Raw genomic sequence first — 16,591 nt, forward strand, 5'->3', positions numbered from 1 at the left:
GCACATTCTCCCTGTCTGTGTCTGGGCTTCCTCCAGGTGCTCTGGTTTCCTCCTACAGCCCAAAAATGTGCGGGTTAGGTAAATTGGCCATGCTAAATTGCCCCATAGTGTTCAGGAAGTGTAGGTTAGATGCATTAGTCAGGGGTAAATATAGAATAATAGAGTAGGGGAATGGGTCTGGGTGGGTTACTCTTCCGAGGGTCCGTGTGGACTTGTAGGGATTCTGCATTGTTCTATGTAGGGATTTGATGCTATTTGTTCTCCAGGCTATTTTTCTTAATCTGATTCATGTAATTGAAAATAATCTGCAATTACTGTTTAACATTTTGTTTCAAATTCCCATTTTTCTTAAATACTCTGTTCTATACTTTTGCTACTCCATAGGGGATCTTGCACTAGTCTCAGACAGACTTCTTACTTTTTTTTCCTGTTTCTTTTCTCGAGCCGAATTGATTCTGCATCTTAACCTTTAGAACAAACGTTAGATCTCTAGTATACTAATGTTCCCTGAATTACCAGACTTACCTCAACACCTTTTCTAGCCTCCCATTCTTCTGAAGTGTCAAGAACCCTTAAGATTTTGGTTCCCAGCATTGTCCAATGTGCAGCCAATTTGGTTAGCAGGTAGTGTGTATGTATTTTAATCTGTACTAATAATTTACCCAAATTATCATAAAACCATAAGAGCAAAAATTAGGCCATTTGGCCCATTGAATCTGCTCCACCATTTAATCATGGTCGATAGGTTTTTCAACCCCATTTTTCCGCCTTCTCCCCATAACGTTTGATCCCCTTGGCAATCAAGAAGTTATCTATCTCTGTTTTTAAATATACTCAGTGACCTGACCCCCACAACTTCCTGTGGCAATGAATTCCACAGATTCACCATCTCCTGTAAAGAATTTTCTCGTTTTCACTGTCCTGAAAGGTCGTCTCTTTACTTGAAGACACTGCCTTTGTGTCCTTATCTCTTCTGTCAATGAAAACATCTTCCCGACGTCCACTCTGTCCAGGCCATTCAGTATTCATAAGTTTAAATCAGATCCCCCTCTTCTAAATTCTATCGAGTAAAGTCCTCAAACGTTCCTCAAATGTTAAGCCTTTAATTCCTGAGATCATTTTCATGAACGTGCTCTGGGGCCAATACATCTTGCTCATAATATTGTAAATGTGGTCTGATGAATACCACACATATAATAACCTTTTTTATTTTTGTTTATGTAATATGTAATTCTGAATATGTAATTGCGCAAATAAGTATGACTAATATGCTACATATTCTATCCTAGTGGTAGTGGCGAGGATTCCTTGGACAGTTTGTTCTCTCGGCTACCATTAACTCCATCTCTTTCTCCACGGAAAAGAACAACAAGCCAAAGTAAATCCGAACCACCACTTCTAAGGACGAGCAAGCGCACCATCTACACTGCAGGGCGACCTCCCTGGTACAATGAGTCAGGAACTCCATTTAAAGAAGCATTTGTTATTGGTAAGTAATACTGTTTTACACAGTATTCATCGCAATTAAAGTGAAATATGATTTTAAACCTTGATAACGCAGAATAATGGAACAAGTGAACGAAAGTAAGCCTTTTGATCACATTCTGTATTTTGGACAGACCATGGCTTAATACCTCAACATTATGTACCCACTTTGGTTTCATGTCCCATATTACCCTCACCTATCCAAAAAACTATCAGTCTCCATTTGAAAATTTAAACTGACCAAGCTCAAAGTTTTTTGAAGGAGAGACTTTCAGACTTTGACTGTTATGACTTAGTTTGGGTAGTGAACTGGAAATCGAGCTATTCCCAGGTTAAAAACATCTAAAAAGCACATCTAAAAATTTATCTGACTTGCAGAACCAAGTTTCTCTATTACAAGTCATAGAGATGTACAGCATGGAAACAGACCCTTCGGTCCAACACGTCCATGCCGACCAGATATCCCAACCCAATCTAGTCCCACCTGTCAGCACCCGACCTATTATCCCTGCAAACCCTTCCTATTCATATACTCATCCAAATGCCTCTTAAATGTTGCAATTGTACCAGCCTCCACCACTTCCACTGGCACCTCATTCCATACCCGTACCACTCTGTGTGAAAAATTGCCCCGTAGGTCTCTTTTATATCTTTCCCCTCTCTCACCCCAAACCTATGCCCTCTAGTTCTGCACCTCCTGACCCCTGGGGAAAAGACTTTGCCTATTTACCCTATCCATGCCCCTCATAATTTTGTAAACCTCTAAGGTCACTTCTCAGCCTCCGACGCTCCAGGGAAAACAGCCTCAGCCTGTTCAACCTCTCCCTACAGCTCCAATCCTTCAACCCTGGCAACATCCTTGTAAATCTTTTTTGAACACTTTCAAGTTTCACAACATCTTTCTGATAGGAAAGAGACCAGAATTGCACGCCTAACCAATGTCCTGTACAGTCACAACATGAACTCCCGACTTCTGTACTCAATACTCTGACCAGTAAAGGAAAGCATACCAATCGCCTTCTTCACTATCCTATCTACCTGCGACTCCACTTTCAAGGAGCTATGAACCTGCACTCCAAGGTCTCTTTTTGTTCAGCAACACTCCCTAGGACCTTACCATTAAGTGTATAAGTCCTGCTAAGATTTTCTTTCCCAAAATGCAGCGCCTCACATTTATCTAAATTATGCTCCAAGTGCCACTTCTCAGCCCATTGGCCCATCTGGTCAAGATCCTGTTGTAATCTGAGGTAACCCTCTTCGCTGTCCACTGCACCTCCAATTTTGGTGTCATCTGCAAACTTACTAACTGTACCTCTTATACTCGCATCCAAATCACTTATGTAAATGATGAAAAGTCGAGGACCCAGTGCCAATCCTTGTGGCACTCCACTGGTCACAGGCCTCCAGTCTGAAAAACAACCCTCCACCACCACCCTCTTGTCTTCTACCTTTTTGAGCCAGTTCTGTATCCAAATGGCTAGTTCTCCCTGTATTCTGTGAGATCTAACCTTGCTAATCAGTCTCCCATGGGGGACCTTATCAAATGCCTTACTCAAGTTCATATAGATCACATCTACTGCTCTGTCCTCATCAATCCTCTTTGTTACTTCCTCAAAAAACTCAATCAAGTTTGTGAGACATGTTGACTATCCTTAATCAGTCCTTGCCTTTTCAAATAAATGTACATCCTGTCCCTCAAGATTCCCTCCAACAACTTGCCCACCCCAACGTCAGGCTCACTGGTCTGTAGTTCCCTGTCTTGTCCTTACCACCCTTCTTAAACAGTGGCACCACGTTTGCCAACCTTCAGTCTTCTGGCACCTCACCTGTGACTAATGATGATACAAATATCTCAGCAAGAGGCCCAGCAATCACTTCTTCTCTAGTTTCCCACAGAGTTCTAGGGTACACCTGTTCAGGTCCTGGGGATTTATCCCCCTTTACCCGTTTCAAGACATCCAGTACTTCCTCCTCCTATAATATGGACATTTTGCAAGATGTCACCATCTATTTCCCGACTGTCTACATCTTCCATATCCTTTTCCACAGTAAATACTGATGCAAAATACTCACTTAGTATCTCCCCCATTTTCTGTGGCTCCACACAAAGGCCGCCTTGCTGATCTTTTGAGGGGCCCTATTCTCTCCTGAGTTACCCTTTTGTCCTTAATGTATTTGTAAAAATTCTTTGGATTCTCCTTAATTCTATTTGCCAAAGCTATTTCATTTCCTCTTTTTTGCCCTCCTGATTTCCCTCTTAATGATACTCCTACTTCCTTTATTCTCTTCGGATTCAGTCGATCTATCTTGTCTATACCTGACATATGCTTTCCTTCTTTTTCTTAACCAAACCCTCAATTTCTTTAGTCATCCAGCATTCCCCATACGTACCAGCCTTCCCTTTCACCCTGACAGGAATATACTTTCTCTGGATTCTTGTTATCTCATTTCTGAAGGCTTCCCATTTTCCAACCATCCCTTTACCTGTGAACATTTGCCCCCAATTAGCTTTCAAAAGTTCTTGCCTAATACTGTCAAAATTGGCCTTTCTCCAATTTAGAACTTCAACTTTTAGATCTGGTCTATCCTTTTCCATCATTATTTTAAATCTAATAGAATTATGGTCACTGGCCCCAAAGTGCATCCCCATTGACACCTCCGTAACCTGCCCTGCCTTATTTCTCAAGAGTAGGTCAAGTTTTGCACCTTCTCTAGTAGGTACGTCCACATACTGAATCAGAAAATTGTCTTATACGCACTTAACAAATTCTTCTCCATCCAACCCTTAACACTGTGTGGCAGTCCCAGTCCATGGTTGGAAAGTTAAAATCCCCTACCATAACCACCCTATTATTCTTACAGATAGCTTAGCTTAGATCTCCTTACAAGTTTGTTTCTCAATTTCCCTCTGACTATTAAGGGGTCTGTAATACAATCCCAATAAGGTGATCATCTCTTTCTTATTTCTCAGTTCCACCCAAATAACTTCCCTGGATGTATTTCCGGGAATATCCTCCCTCAGCACAGCTGTAATGCTATCCCTTATCAAAAATGCCACTCCACCTCTCTGTTCTTCCTGTAGCATTTGTATCCTGGAACATTTAAGCTGTCAGTCCTGAGCCATGTTTGTGTAATTACTATGATATCCCAGTCCCATGTTCCTAACCATGCCCTGAGTTCATCTGCCTTCCCTGTTAGGCCCCTTGCATTGAAATAAATGCAGTTTAATTTATTAGTCCTACCTTGTCCCTGCCAGCCCTGACCTGTTTTGACTAGCTTCTGTTCTCAACTGTACCAGTCTCAGATTGATCTCTTTCCTCACTATCTCCCTGGGTCCCACCCCACCCCCACCTTACTAGTTTAAATCCTCCCGAACAGCTCTAGCAAATTTCCCTGCCCGTATGTTACTCCCCTTTCAATTTATGTGCAATCTGTCCTTCTTGTACAGGTCATAGAACATAGAACATAGAAGAATACAGCGCAGTACAGGCCCTTTGGCCCTCGATGTTGCGCCGATCCAAGCCCACCTAACCTATACTAACCCACTATCCTCCATATACCTATCCAATGCCCGCTTAAATGCCCATAAAGAGGGAGAGTCCACCACTGCTACTGGCAGGGCATTCCATGAACTTACGACTCGCTGAGTGAAGAACCTACCCCTAACCTCAGTCCTATATCTACCCCCCCTTAATTTAAAGCTATGCCCCCTTGTAATACCCGACTCCATACGCGGGAAAAGGTTCACACTGTCAACCCTATCTAACCCCCTAATCATCTTGTACACCTCAATCAAGTCACCCCTAAACCTTCTTTTCTCTAATGAAAACAGCCCCAAGTGTCTCAGTCTTTCCTCATACGATCTTCCTTCCATACCAGGCAACATCCTGGTAAACCTCCTCTGCACCCGTTCCAGTGCCTCCACATCCTTCCTATAGTATGGCGACCAAAACTGCACACAATATTCCAGATGCGGCCGCACCAGAGTCTTATACAACTGCATCATGACCTCAGGACTCCGGAACTCAATTCCTCTACCAATAAAAGCCAGTACGCCATATGCCTTCCTCACCGCACTATTTACCTGGGTGGCAACTTTGAGAGATCTGTGTACATGGACACCAAGATCCCTCTGCTCATCCACACTACCAAGTATCCGACCATTAGCCCAGTACCCCATCTTTTTGTTATTCTTCCCAAAGTGAATCACCTCACACTTAGCTACATTGAATTCCATTTGCCACCTTTCTGCCCAGCTCTGCAGCTTCTCTATATCCTGCTGTAACCTGCCACATCCTTCCTCACTGTCAACAACTCCTCCGACTTTCGTATCATCCGCAAACTTGCTCACCCAACCTTCTAACCCCTCTTCCAGGTCATTTATAAAAATGACAAACAGCAATGGTCCCAAAACAGATCCTTGCGGAACACCGCTAGTGACGGCACTCCATGAAGAAACTTTGCCATCAACTACTACCCTCTGTCTTCTTCCATCCAGCCAATTCCTAATCCAAACCTCCAACTCACCCTCAATGCCATATCTCCGTATTTTCTGCAGTAGCCTACCATGGGGAACCTTATCAAACGCCTTACTAAAATCCATATATACCACATCTACCGCTTTCCCCTCATCAACCTCCTTCGTCACCTTTTCAAAGAATTCAATAAGGTTTGTGAGGCACGACCTGCCCTTCACAAAACCATGCTGACTATCCTTGATCACATTATTCCTATCCAGATGTGCATAAATCCTATCCCTTACAATTCTCTCTAAGACTTTGCCCACAACAGAAGTGAGACTCACCGGCCTATAGTTACTAGGGTTATCCCTACTCCCCTTTTTGAACAAGGGAACCACATTTGCTATCCTCCAGTCTTCTGGCACTACTCCAGTAGACAAAGAGGACATAAAAATCAAGGCCAATGGCTCTGCAATCTCCCCCCTTGCTTCCCAGAGAATCCTAGGATAAATGCCATCAGGCCCAGGGGACTTATCTATTTTCACCTTTTCCAGGATTTCCAACACCTCTTCTCTACATACCTCAAAGCCATCCATTCTACTTATTTGTGACTCAGTATTCACATCGACGACAATGCCCTGTTCCTGAGTAAATACTGAAGAAAAGTATTCATTCAGTGTCTCCCCAATCTCTTCCGCCTCCACACGCAACTTCCCACTACTATCCTTGACTGGACCTATTCCTACCCTAGTCATTCTTTTATTCCTAACATACCTATAGAAAGTCTTAGGGTTTTCCCTAATCCTACCGACTAAGGACCTTTCATGTCCCCTCCTTGCTGCTCTTAGCTCTCTCTTCAGGTCCTTCCTGGCTACCCTATAACTCTCAATCGCCCCAATTGAACCTTCACGTCTCATCTTGAGATAGGCCGCCCTCTTCCATTTAACAAGGGATTCCAATTCCTTATTAAACCACGGCTCCCTCGCACGACCCTTTCCTCCCTGCCTGACAGGTACATAATTATCAAGGTCACTTCTACCCCAAAAGAGATTCCAATGATCCAAAAATGTGAATCCTTCTCCCATACACCAGCTCCTGAGCCATGCATTCATCTGCTCTATCCTCCTATTCCTGTCCTCACTAGCTCGTAGCACTGGGAGTAATCCAGATATTACACTCTCGAGGACATCCTTTTTAAATTTCTGCCTAACTCTCTGTAATCTCCCTTCAGAATCTCAACCTTTTCCCATCCTATGTCATTTGTTCCAATGTGGACAATGACCTCTTGCTGGCCCCTCTCCTCCGTGAGAACATTCTGCACTCTCTCTGAGACATCCTTGATTCTGGCACCAGGGAAGCAACACACCATTCTGCTTTTTTGCTGCTGGTCACAGAAACGTCTGTCTGTACCTCGGACTAGAGAGATTAACTATAAATACAAGTAAACAGTTGTGGAGAATTGACATATAGAGTACTAAATAAAATAAGAATGCACCCTTGCACAGACAAAAGAAATAGACATGGTAACATAAGCTGAGGACTGAGGGAGAAACTGGAAAGACAGTTCACTTGTCTTTGTTCCCATGTCCTGATTTTGAGATGATACTTATGATTTGACGAGCATGTTGCTTCAGTTATATTTCTTCAGTTGCATCCATTGGTGAAACACTAGGTGGCTGGTTTCCTTTTTTGGAATAAAGTTTCCGACTCATCACTTAAATGTCACAGCTTACAATTATGATTGCAGGAAAGCTAAACTGGTTTCTTTCAGACTTATTGACCGCAGAGAACAGAAAGACCACTCCTGAACTGGGGAAGAACTGGAAAGCTCTCTAACTTGTTCCCAGCCCCAAGGTGTACAGTTGCCTGAGAGGAGAAGGTGAGGTCTGCAGATGCTGGAGATCAGAGCTGAAAATGTGTTGCTGGAACAACGCAGCAGGTCAGGCAGCATCCAGGGAACAGGAGAATCGATGTTTCGGGCATAAGCCCTTCTTCAGGAATGAGGAAAGTGTGTCCAGCAGGCTAAGATAAAAGGTAGGGAGGAGGGACTTGGGGGAGGGGCATAGGAAATGCGATAGGTGGAAGGAGGTCAAGGTGAGGGTGATCGGTCAGACTGGGGTGGGGGCGGAGAGGTCAGGAAGAAGATTGCAGGTTAGGAAGGGGGTGCTGAGTTCGATGGATTTGACTGAGACAAGGTGGGGGGAGGGGAAATGAGGAAACTGGTGAAATCCGAGTTCATCCCTTATGGTTGGAGGGTTCCTAGGCGGAAGATGAGGCGCTCTTCCTCCAACCGTCGTGTTGTTGTGGTCTGGCAATGGAGGAGTCCAAAGACCTGCATATCCTTGGTGGAGTGGGAGGGGGAATTGAAATGTTGAGCCACAGGGTGGTTGGGTTGGTTGGTCCGGGTGTCCCAGAGGTGTTCTCTGAAACGCTCCGCAAGTAGGCCTGAGAACCAAGTAACTGTAGTTGGCAGGTAAAGGCTGATGGTCATTGATAACTAGTCTGTAGTCCATAAACCAATCAACCTCTTGTTAGCCAAAGCAGCTCCTGTACCACCTGCCAACCCACCGCCCCCCCAAACCTTGGCTCTAAATTCTTTGCAACTCCATTTCAATTTCTCCTTGTTCAAATCATGTTGTTTACATGATGCCTGCAATGGGTGTCAGCTCACCTGCTTTCAAAGTTGCAGCCTCTTTCAAACTTTTTTTTTGTGATGTGGAGGTGCTGATGATGGACTAGGGTGGACACAGATAAAAATCACAACCGGTTTATTTGGAAGTACTAGCTTTCGAAGCGTTGCTCCTTCATCAAGTAGCTATGGAGCAAGATCATAAGACACAGAATTTATAGCAAAAGATCATAGTGTCATGCAACTGAGTTGATATGTTGAACAAACCTAGATCACTGTTAAGTCTTTCTTTCATCTTTTAGCAAGGGTTGCAGGTTTTGGTTCATTATATCGTTTGTCAATATATTGTTGCAGTTGCATGACACTAATCTTTTGCTATTCTGCATTGTATGACCCTGCTCCACAGCTATCTGATGAAGAAGCAGTGCTCTGAAAGCGAGTAATTCCAAATAAAACTGTTGCACTATAACCTGGTGTTGTGATTTTTAGTTTTTTTTTAAACTACATTCAGACCAGTTTTTCAAATCAAAACAATTCAAAGGGAAAGGGCCCTCTGGCAAGTGGGAGGCCTTAAAAATTGAGAACTAGAGTTCAAGGTCTTTACGTTCCTGTGAGAGTAAGGTTGGCAGTAATAGTGAACCCTGAATGACAAGAGACATTGAGGCAATGACCAGGAAAAAAAAGAGGCGTGGTTCAGGGGCAGACAGCTGGGATCAAGGGAGGTATGTAAGAATACAGGAGTTTGCTGAAGAAAGAAATCAGGAGGACAATAAGGGGGCACAAGATAGCCTTGCCTGAGAAGATGAGGGTGGATCCAAAGAGGTTCTTTAAGGATAGTAAAGGAAAAAGAATAACTAGAGAGAAAATAAGGCCACTCAAAGACCAAAGTAGATATGTATGTGTAGTACTGGAGGAGATGGGTGAGATTCTCAATGAATATTTTTCCTGTGTTTACCATGGAGAAGGACATGAAGACTTGGAAACTTGAGGAAGTTGGTAGTGGTGTCTTGGGCAAGTCCCTATCACAGTAGGGGCGTTGTTGGGTGTACTGTACCTTTATTGTCGTCCTGTTTTTCTTCCCCCCTCAGTCGAAAGAAAATGCTGAGAGGCACAGTATAGTTTTACCTCCTTCATATTTATTCCAGGCCTTGGAGGGAGAGAATGATCGCCCAAGTGCACAGAGACATGAGTTCACGGTCTTCTCTAGAACAGCAGTTTCTCAACGAACTATATAGTCATTTTACAGGGAAGAACATTCAGATAAGGCAACAAAAATATTAATTGGGTGACCGTTACAATCAATGAGTATCAATAGGCAGAGACTAAGCCCTTTACTGTTATACAATGAATGTACTTAACCTTGTTAACTGGATTCATACGTTGGATACTTTGCACCTTGTTAACTGATTTTACATACGGAATGCTACGTCATCTTGTTAAATGGCTCTACATCATGAATGCTTTTCCATCTTGTTAACCCATTACTCTTGCCTCTAGCACCCTGTTGTTAACTGCAAGTTCTTATCTGATCGGAGTCATGCTCAGCTAAATCTCTTGTTTCACAAAACTCAGAACTTAACTCTTTCCCTGCCTGCTTATACCCTATAGACATTCTCACTGTTGAGAGTGAATGCTGTTTTGCACTGAGAGCTTACAAGCACCTATTGTATGACTAGTTAGCAGTCTCAGTATACTGGAAAATTGAAAATATGTAACATTTGGCTGTGAAATGGATACTGGAGTTGGTTGCTGTTTGGTTAAATTTGCATTGTTGCTAAATCAATTTGAATTATGCCTCAGATACTAAAACCCAATTGAGTTTGAATTTATTGTTTTGCAAACATCAAGCAAATGAGACGATCCGATGTTGGGGGTATAAATAAAAGCGGGCATTTTGAAAATCAGACAGAGTAACTGCTATAGAGAGAGAGAAAGAGAGAGACCCAAAAGATTGAAATACTCTCTATCCAAGCTACCTTTATCATATGAAACACTTCACAGGAAAAAGAAAGAAGACAACTTAGGGAGATCTTCAGCCGGAAGAAGACAGCCCCTGTATGGTTTTGAAATTATGTAGATTTAATTTTAAAAAGTTGTTTTTCTTGGAACAGTATATTGTTATAGAGTTTGAGGTGGATAATAAGCAGTTAACAAAGAAATTTTATGGCCCAGGAACAGGTCCTTTTGGCTCAGGCTTGGAGGGCCGATCTAAATCCACTGTCTAAACCTATCGCCAAATTCCTAAGCATCTGCATCCCTCTGCTCCCTCACCTACTCATGCATCCATCCAGATGCACCTTAAATGAATCTAGTGTTTGCCTCTCCTGCCTCTGCTGGCAAAGCTTTCCAGACACCTACCACCCTCTCTGTAAAATATTTTTCACGTGTATCCCCTTTAAGCGTTTCACCTCTCACCTTGAATGCGTAACCTCTTGTTATTGAATCCCTCACCCTGGGAAAAAGCTTATCTCTATCCACCCTGTCTATACCCTTCATGATTTTGTAGACCTCAATCAGGTCTCCCCTCAATCTCCTTTTTTCTAATGAAAACAATCCTAATCTACTCAACCTCTCTCTTCATTGCTAGCACCTTCCATACCAGGCAGCATCCTTGTAAACCTTCTCTGCACCCTTTCCAAAGCGTCCACATCCTTCCGCTAATGTGGCGATCAGAACTGCACACAGTATTCTAAAATGCGACCAAATCAAAGTTTTGTACAATTTTAATATGACCTGTCATCTCTTATATTCAATACTACGTCCGATGAAGCCAGGCATACCATATGCCGCCTTGACTACTCTATCCATCTGTGCAGCCATCTGTTTCCTCTCTGCCCAACTCTCCAGTCTATCTATATTCTCCTGTATTCTTTTGACAGTCCTCTATGCTTTCTGCTACTCCACCAATCTTTGTGTCATTTGCAAACTTACTGATCAGACCAACAATGCCTCTTCCAGATCATTTATATATATCACAAACTACAGTGACTCCAACACTGATCCCTTTGGGACACCACTGGTCACCTTTCACCATTTTGAGAAACTCCCTTCAACAACTACTGTCTCCTGTTGCTCAACCACTTTATCCACCTAGCTAGAATACCCTGCACAACCATGTGCCTTCACTTTCTCTACAAGTTTACCATGGACAATCTTATCAAACCCGCCTTACTAAAGTCCATGTATGTAACATCTGCAGCCCTTCTTCATCTAGCAACTTGGTCACTCCCTCAAAGAAATCTATTAGGTTGGTACGCATGCTCTCCCCCACACAAAACCATGTTGCTTATCACTGATAAGCCCATTCTTTTCTAAATATAAATAGATTTTATCCCTCTGTACCTTCTCCTGCAACTTTCCCACCACTGACATCAGACTCAGTGGTCTGTAATTACCTGGAATATCCCTACTACCCTTGTACAGGGGGACAACATGAGCAACCCTCCAGTCCTCTGCCACTTCACCTGTGTTAAAGGATGCTACAAAGGATCTGTCAGGGCCCCAGCTATTTCCTCTGTTGCATCCCTCAATAACCTGGGATAGATCCCATCTGGTCCTGGGGATTTGTCTGCCTTAATATCCTGTAGCCTACCTAACACATCTTCCCTCCTTATGTTAACGTAATCCAGAGTAAACAAACTTCTATCTCTAATCTCAAATTTCATCGTGTCCCCCTCCTCAGTGAATACTGTTGCAAAGTGATGATTGAGAATCTCACCCATTTTCTCAGGTTTGGCACACAATCTTCCTTCCTTATCCTTTAGTGGACCAACCCTTTCTCTAGTTACCCTCTTGCTTCTTACATATGAATAAAAGGCCTTGGGATTCTCCTTAATTCTGCTCGCTAAAGTTATTTTAGTGATCCCTTTTAGTCTACTTGATTCCTCGTTTAATATTGGTCCTACTCTCCTGATATTCCTCCAAGTCCTGTTCTGTTCTTAGCTGCCTGGACCTTATGGTTCCCTTTTCTTCTTGGCGAGTCGCACGATTTCTCCTGTCAAACATTGAGAAAGGGGGCTTAGAGTTGTGAATTGTTGTTTAATGTTCATTTTTAGAGTTAAAGAATAAATTGAAGTTGTTGTCTTTAAATAGTAGAATTTGGGAGTTCTGTCACCCATTTTAACAGATTAAGACAAGGTGAGCTTTTTCTGGGTTTTCTGGGTGTTTGGTTCATAATTCTGCCATTTTGTAACACTATGAAGGTGGATAAATCTCTTGGTCCTAACCAGATATATCCAAGAGCACTGCAAGTGGCTAGATTTTTAAAAAAAAAAGTGGGGGCCCTAGTTGATATTTTGCATTATTGTTAGCCATAGGTGAGGTCATGCTCAACTGGAGTATAGCGACTGTTGTGTGCTTACTTAAGAAGGGTTGCAAAGAAAAGCCTGGGAACTATAGACCAGGAAGTCTAACATCTGTGGTAGGTAAGTTGGATGAAAAGATTAAGAGTTAAGGTACGCATGCATTTGAAAAGACCGGGTTTGATTAGGAGTAGTCCGCATGGATTTGTGTGTGGGAGATCAAAGACCTCTAATAAATTTGAGGGACATGAAGTGACCAGGAAGGTTGATGAGGGCAGGGTGGTAGACGTAGTCCGTATGGATTTCAGTATGGCTTTTGATAAGGTTTCACATGGTAGGCAGCTCCAGAAGGTTAGATTACATGGATTCCAGGGTGAGCTGGCAAATTGGATACAAAATTGGCTTGATCTTAGGAAGCAGAGGGTAATAGAGGAAGGATGCTTGTTAGACTGGAGACCTGTGACTAGTAGAGTGCCTAGGGTCAGTGCTGGCCCATTACTGTTTGTTATCTATATCAATGACTTGGATGATTAATAAGTTTGCAGATGACACTAAAATAACCTTTCTCTCTGTCCACGATACTGGCTATCAGAAATTGCAGCAGGTTCTTGATCAGCTGAGGAAGTTGGTTGAGAAATTGCAAATTGAGTTTAATAGATCAGCGCGGTGGCTCAGTGGTTAGTACTGTTGCCTCACAGTGCCAGTGACCCTGTTTCGATTCTAGCCTCGTGCCACTGTCTGTGTGGAGTTTGCACATTCTCCCCGTGTCTGTGTGGGTTTCCTCCCACAATCCAAATCTGCAGGTGAATTGGCAGTGCTAAATTGTCCATAGTGTTAGGTGCATTAATCAGGGGTAAATACAGGGAATGGGTCTGGGTAGGTTACTCTTCAGAGGGTCAGTGTGGACTTGGAGGGCCAAAAGGCCTGTTTCCACACTGTAGGTAATCTAATCTAATATCGATAAGTGTGAGGTCTTGCATATGGCAAAGTCCAAATCAAGGTAGAAGTTTCATGGTGAGTGGAGTTAAGACTTTAAGGAGTGTAGTGGAATAGGACCTTGGAGTTCAGGTTCACCAGTTCTCTGAAAGTGGGGTCACAGGTAGACAGGGCAGTGAGGAAGGCTTTTGGCACTGGCCTTCAGTCAGGGCACTGAGCATAGACATTGGGAAATTGTTACAGCTGTACAGACCATTGGTGTGGCTGCACTTAGAGTATTGTGTTCAGCAAGGTGACCAAAACTGTAGGAAGGATGTTATTAAACTGGAAAGAGTACAGAAGAAATTTACAAGGATGTTGCCAGGACTCAGTGGTCTAAGTTGTAGGGAGAGGTTGGACAAGCTAGGACCTCTTCCTTTAGATCGTAGGAGAATGAGGGGAGATCTTATAGAGGTGTATAAGATCATGGGTGGCATTGATAGGGTGAATATTTTTCTCAGGGTTGGGAAATTGAGGACTAGAGGGCATCAGTTTAAGGTTGGAGGAGAAAGAAAATAAAAAGGAACCTGAGGGGCAACCTTTTACAGAGTAAAAGGAATGAGCTTTCAGCGGTTGAGGTTGGTACATTGATAACATTTAAAAGGCATATACAAATACATGTATAGGAAAGGAGTAGAAGTGCAGGGAAATTTGGTTCTAGTGGATAGACATTTTGGCCAGCATGGACCAGTTTGGGCCAAAGGGCCTGTCTCCGTGGTCAGGACTCATGACAGTCATAGGAGTCGTATAGCATGGAAACAAGCCCTTTTGGTCTTCCTTGTCCTTGCTGAACAAAATTCCAACCTAAACTAGTCCGACCTGCCAATCCTGGTCCATATCTCTTGAAACCTTTACTATTCATGTACTTATCCAAATGTGTTTTAAATATTGTAACTATACCTGCATCTATCACTTTCTCAGGATGATCATTCCACATGCGAACCACTCTTTTTTGTGTTTTTCTAAAAAAAAAGCCCCTTGTGTCTTTTTTTTTTGTATTGTTCTTCTCCCACCTTTAAATTTTGTCTTGTAATCCTTCCTTCCATCCGAGGGAAAAGGCACCTACCATGAAGCCTGTCTATACTTATGACCCGAGTGTCACCTCTCAACCTCCTCCGCTCCAGTGAAAAAAGTCCTAACCTATACAGCCTTTCTTTATGACTCGAGCTTTTCATGTCTGACAACAATCTGGTACATTTCTTCTGAACCCTCTCCAGCTTAATAACATTCTTCATATAACAAGACATCAAGAACTGGACACAGTATTCAAGACGAGGCCTCACCAACATCTAGTACAACCTCAACATGACTTCCCAACTCCTGTTCTCAAAGGACTGAGCAATTAAGGCAAGCGTGCTAAATGCCTCTTTAATCATTCCCTCTATACGTGACAGAAACTTCAAAGAATTATTTACCTGAACTCCTAGGTCCCTCTGGTCTATAACACTACCCAAGGCCTTACCATTAATTGTATAAGTCCTGTCCCTGTTGTACAAAAATGTAATACCTCGCATTTATCCAGATTGAATTCCACCTGCTGTTTTTCAGCCCAATGACCTATTTGCTGGAAATGTGTTGCTGGAAAAGCGCAGCAGGTCAGGCACCATCCAGGGAACAGGAGAATCGACATTTCGGGCATAAGCCCTTCTTCAGGAATGGGGAAAGTTTGTCCAGCAGGCTAAGATAAAAGGTAGGGAGGAGGGACTTGGGGGAGGGGCGTCGGAAATGTGATAGGTGGAAAGAGGTCAAGGTGAGGGTGATGGGTCAGACTGGGGTGGGGGCGGAGAGGTCGGGAAGAAGATCTCAGGTTAGGAAGGCAGTGCTGAATTTGGTGGATTTGACTGAGACAGGGTGGGGGGAGGGGAAATAAGGAAACTGGTGAAATCCGAGTTCATCCCTTGTGGTTGGAGGGTTCCTAGCCGGAAGATGAGGCGTTCTTCCTCCAACCGTCGTTTTGTTGTGGTCTGACGATGGAGGAGTCCAAAGACCTGCATATCCTTGGTGGAGTGGGAGGGGGAATTGAAATGTTGAGCTACAGGGTGGTTGGGTTGGTTGGTCCGGGTGTCCCAGAGGTGTTCTCTGAAACGCTCCGCAAGTAGCCGGCCTGTCTCCCCAATATAGAGGAGGCCACATCGGGTGCAGAGGATGCAATAGATGATATGTGTGGAGGTGCAGGTGAATCTGTGGCGGATATGGAAGTTTCCTTTGGGGCCTTGGAGGGAGGTGAGGGGGGAGGTGTGGGCGCAAGTCTTGCACCTCCTGCGGTTGCAGGGGAAGGTGCCGAGAGTGAAGGTTGGGTTGGTGGGGGGTGTGGATCTGACGAGGGAGTCACGGAGGGAGTGGTCTTTACGGAATGCTGATCGGGGAGGGGAGGGAAATATATCCTTGGTGGTGGGGTCAGTTTGGAGGTAGCGGAAATGACGGCGGATGATGCGCTGTACATGGAGATTGGTGGGGTGGTAGGTGAGGACCAGTGGGGTTCTGTCCTGGTGGCGGTTGGAGGGGTGGGGTTCAAGGGCGGAGGAGCGGGAAGTGGAAGAGATGCGGTGGAGGGCATCGTCGACCACGTCGGGGGGGAAATTGCGGTCCTTGAAGAAGGAGGCCATCTGGGTTGTGCGTTTTTGGAACTGGTCCTCCTGGGAGCAGATGCGGCGGAGTCGAAGGAATTGGGAGAATGGGATGGCGTTTTTACAGGGGGCAGGATGGGAGGAGGTGTAGTCCAGGTAGCTGTGGGAGTCGGT

At 43.9% G+C, this 16,591-nt stretch overlaps 1 protein-coding gene across 5 annotated transcripts in view; it reads left to right on the forward strand.

Annotated features, from left to right (window-relative positions):
- LOC122548623 (uridine-cytidine kinase-like 1) overlaps positions 1 to 16,591 on the forward strand; it is a 205,683-nt gene that overhangs the window by 14,694 nt on the left and 174,398 nt on the right. For all 5 annotated transcript variants that reach the window (XM_087979769.1, XM_087979785.1, XM_087979778.1 and 2 more), the window contains exon 2: positions 1,290 to 1,489. In XM_087979769.1, the coding sequence (XP_087835895.1) occupies positions 1,290 to 1,489 (200 nt within the window). The remainder of the gene's footprint in view (positions 1 to 1,289; positions 1,490 to 16,591) is intronic.

The sequence above is a fragment of the Chiloscyllium plagiosum genome, unplaced genomic scaffold, assembly GCF_037043375.1.
Source record: "Chiloscyllium plagiosum isolate Xiang-an unplaced genomic scaffold, Cpla_swu_hap1 HiC_scaffold_3, whole genome shotgun sequence".
NCBI classification, from domain to species: Eukaryota; Metazoa; Chordata; class Chondrichthyes; order Orectolobiformes; family Hemiscylliidae; genus Chiloscyllium; species Chiloscyllium plagiosum.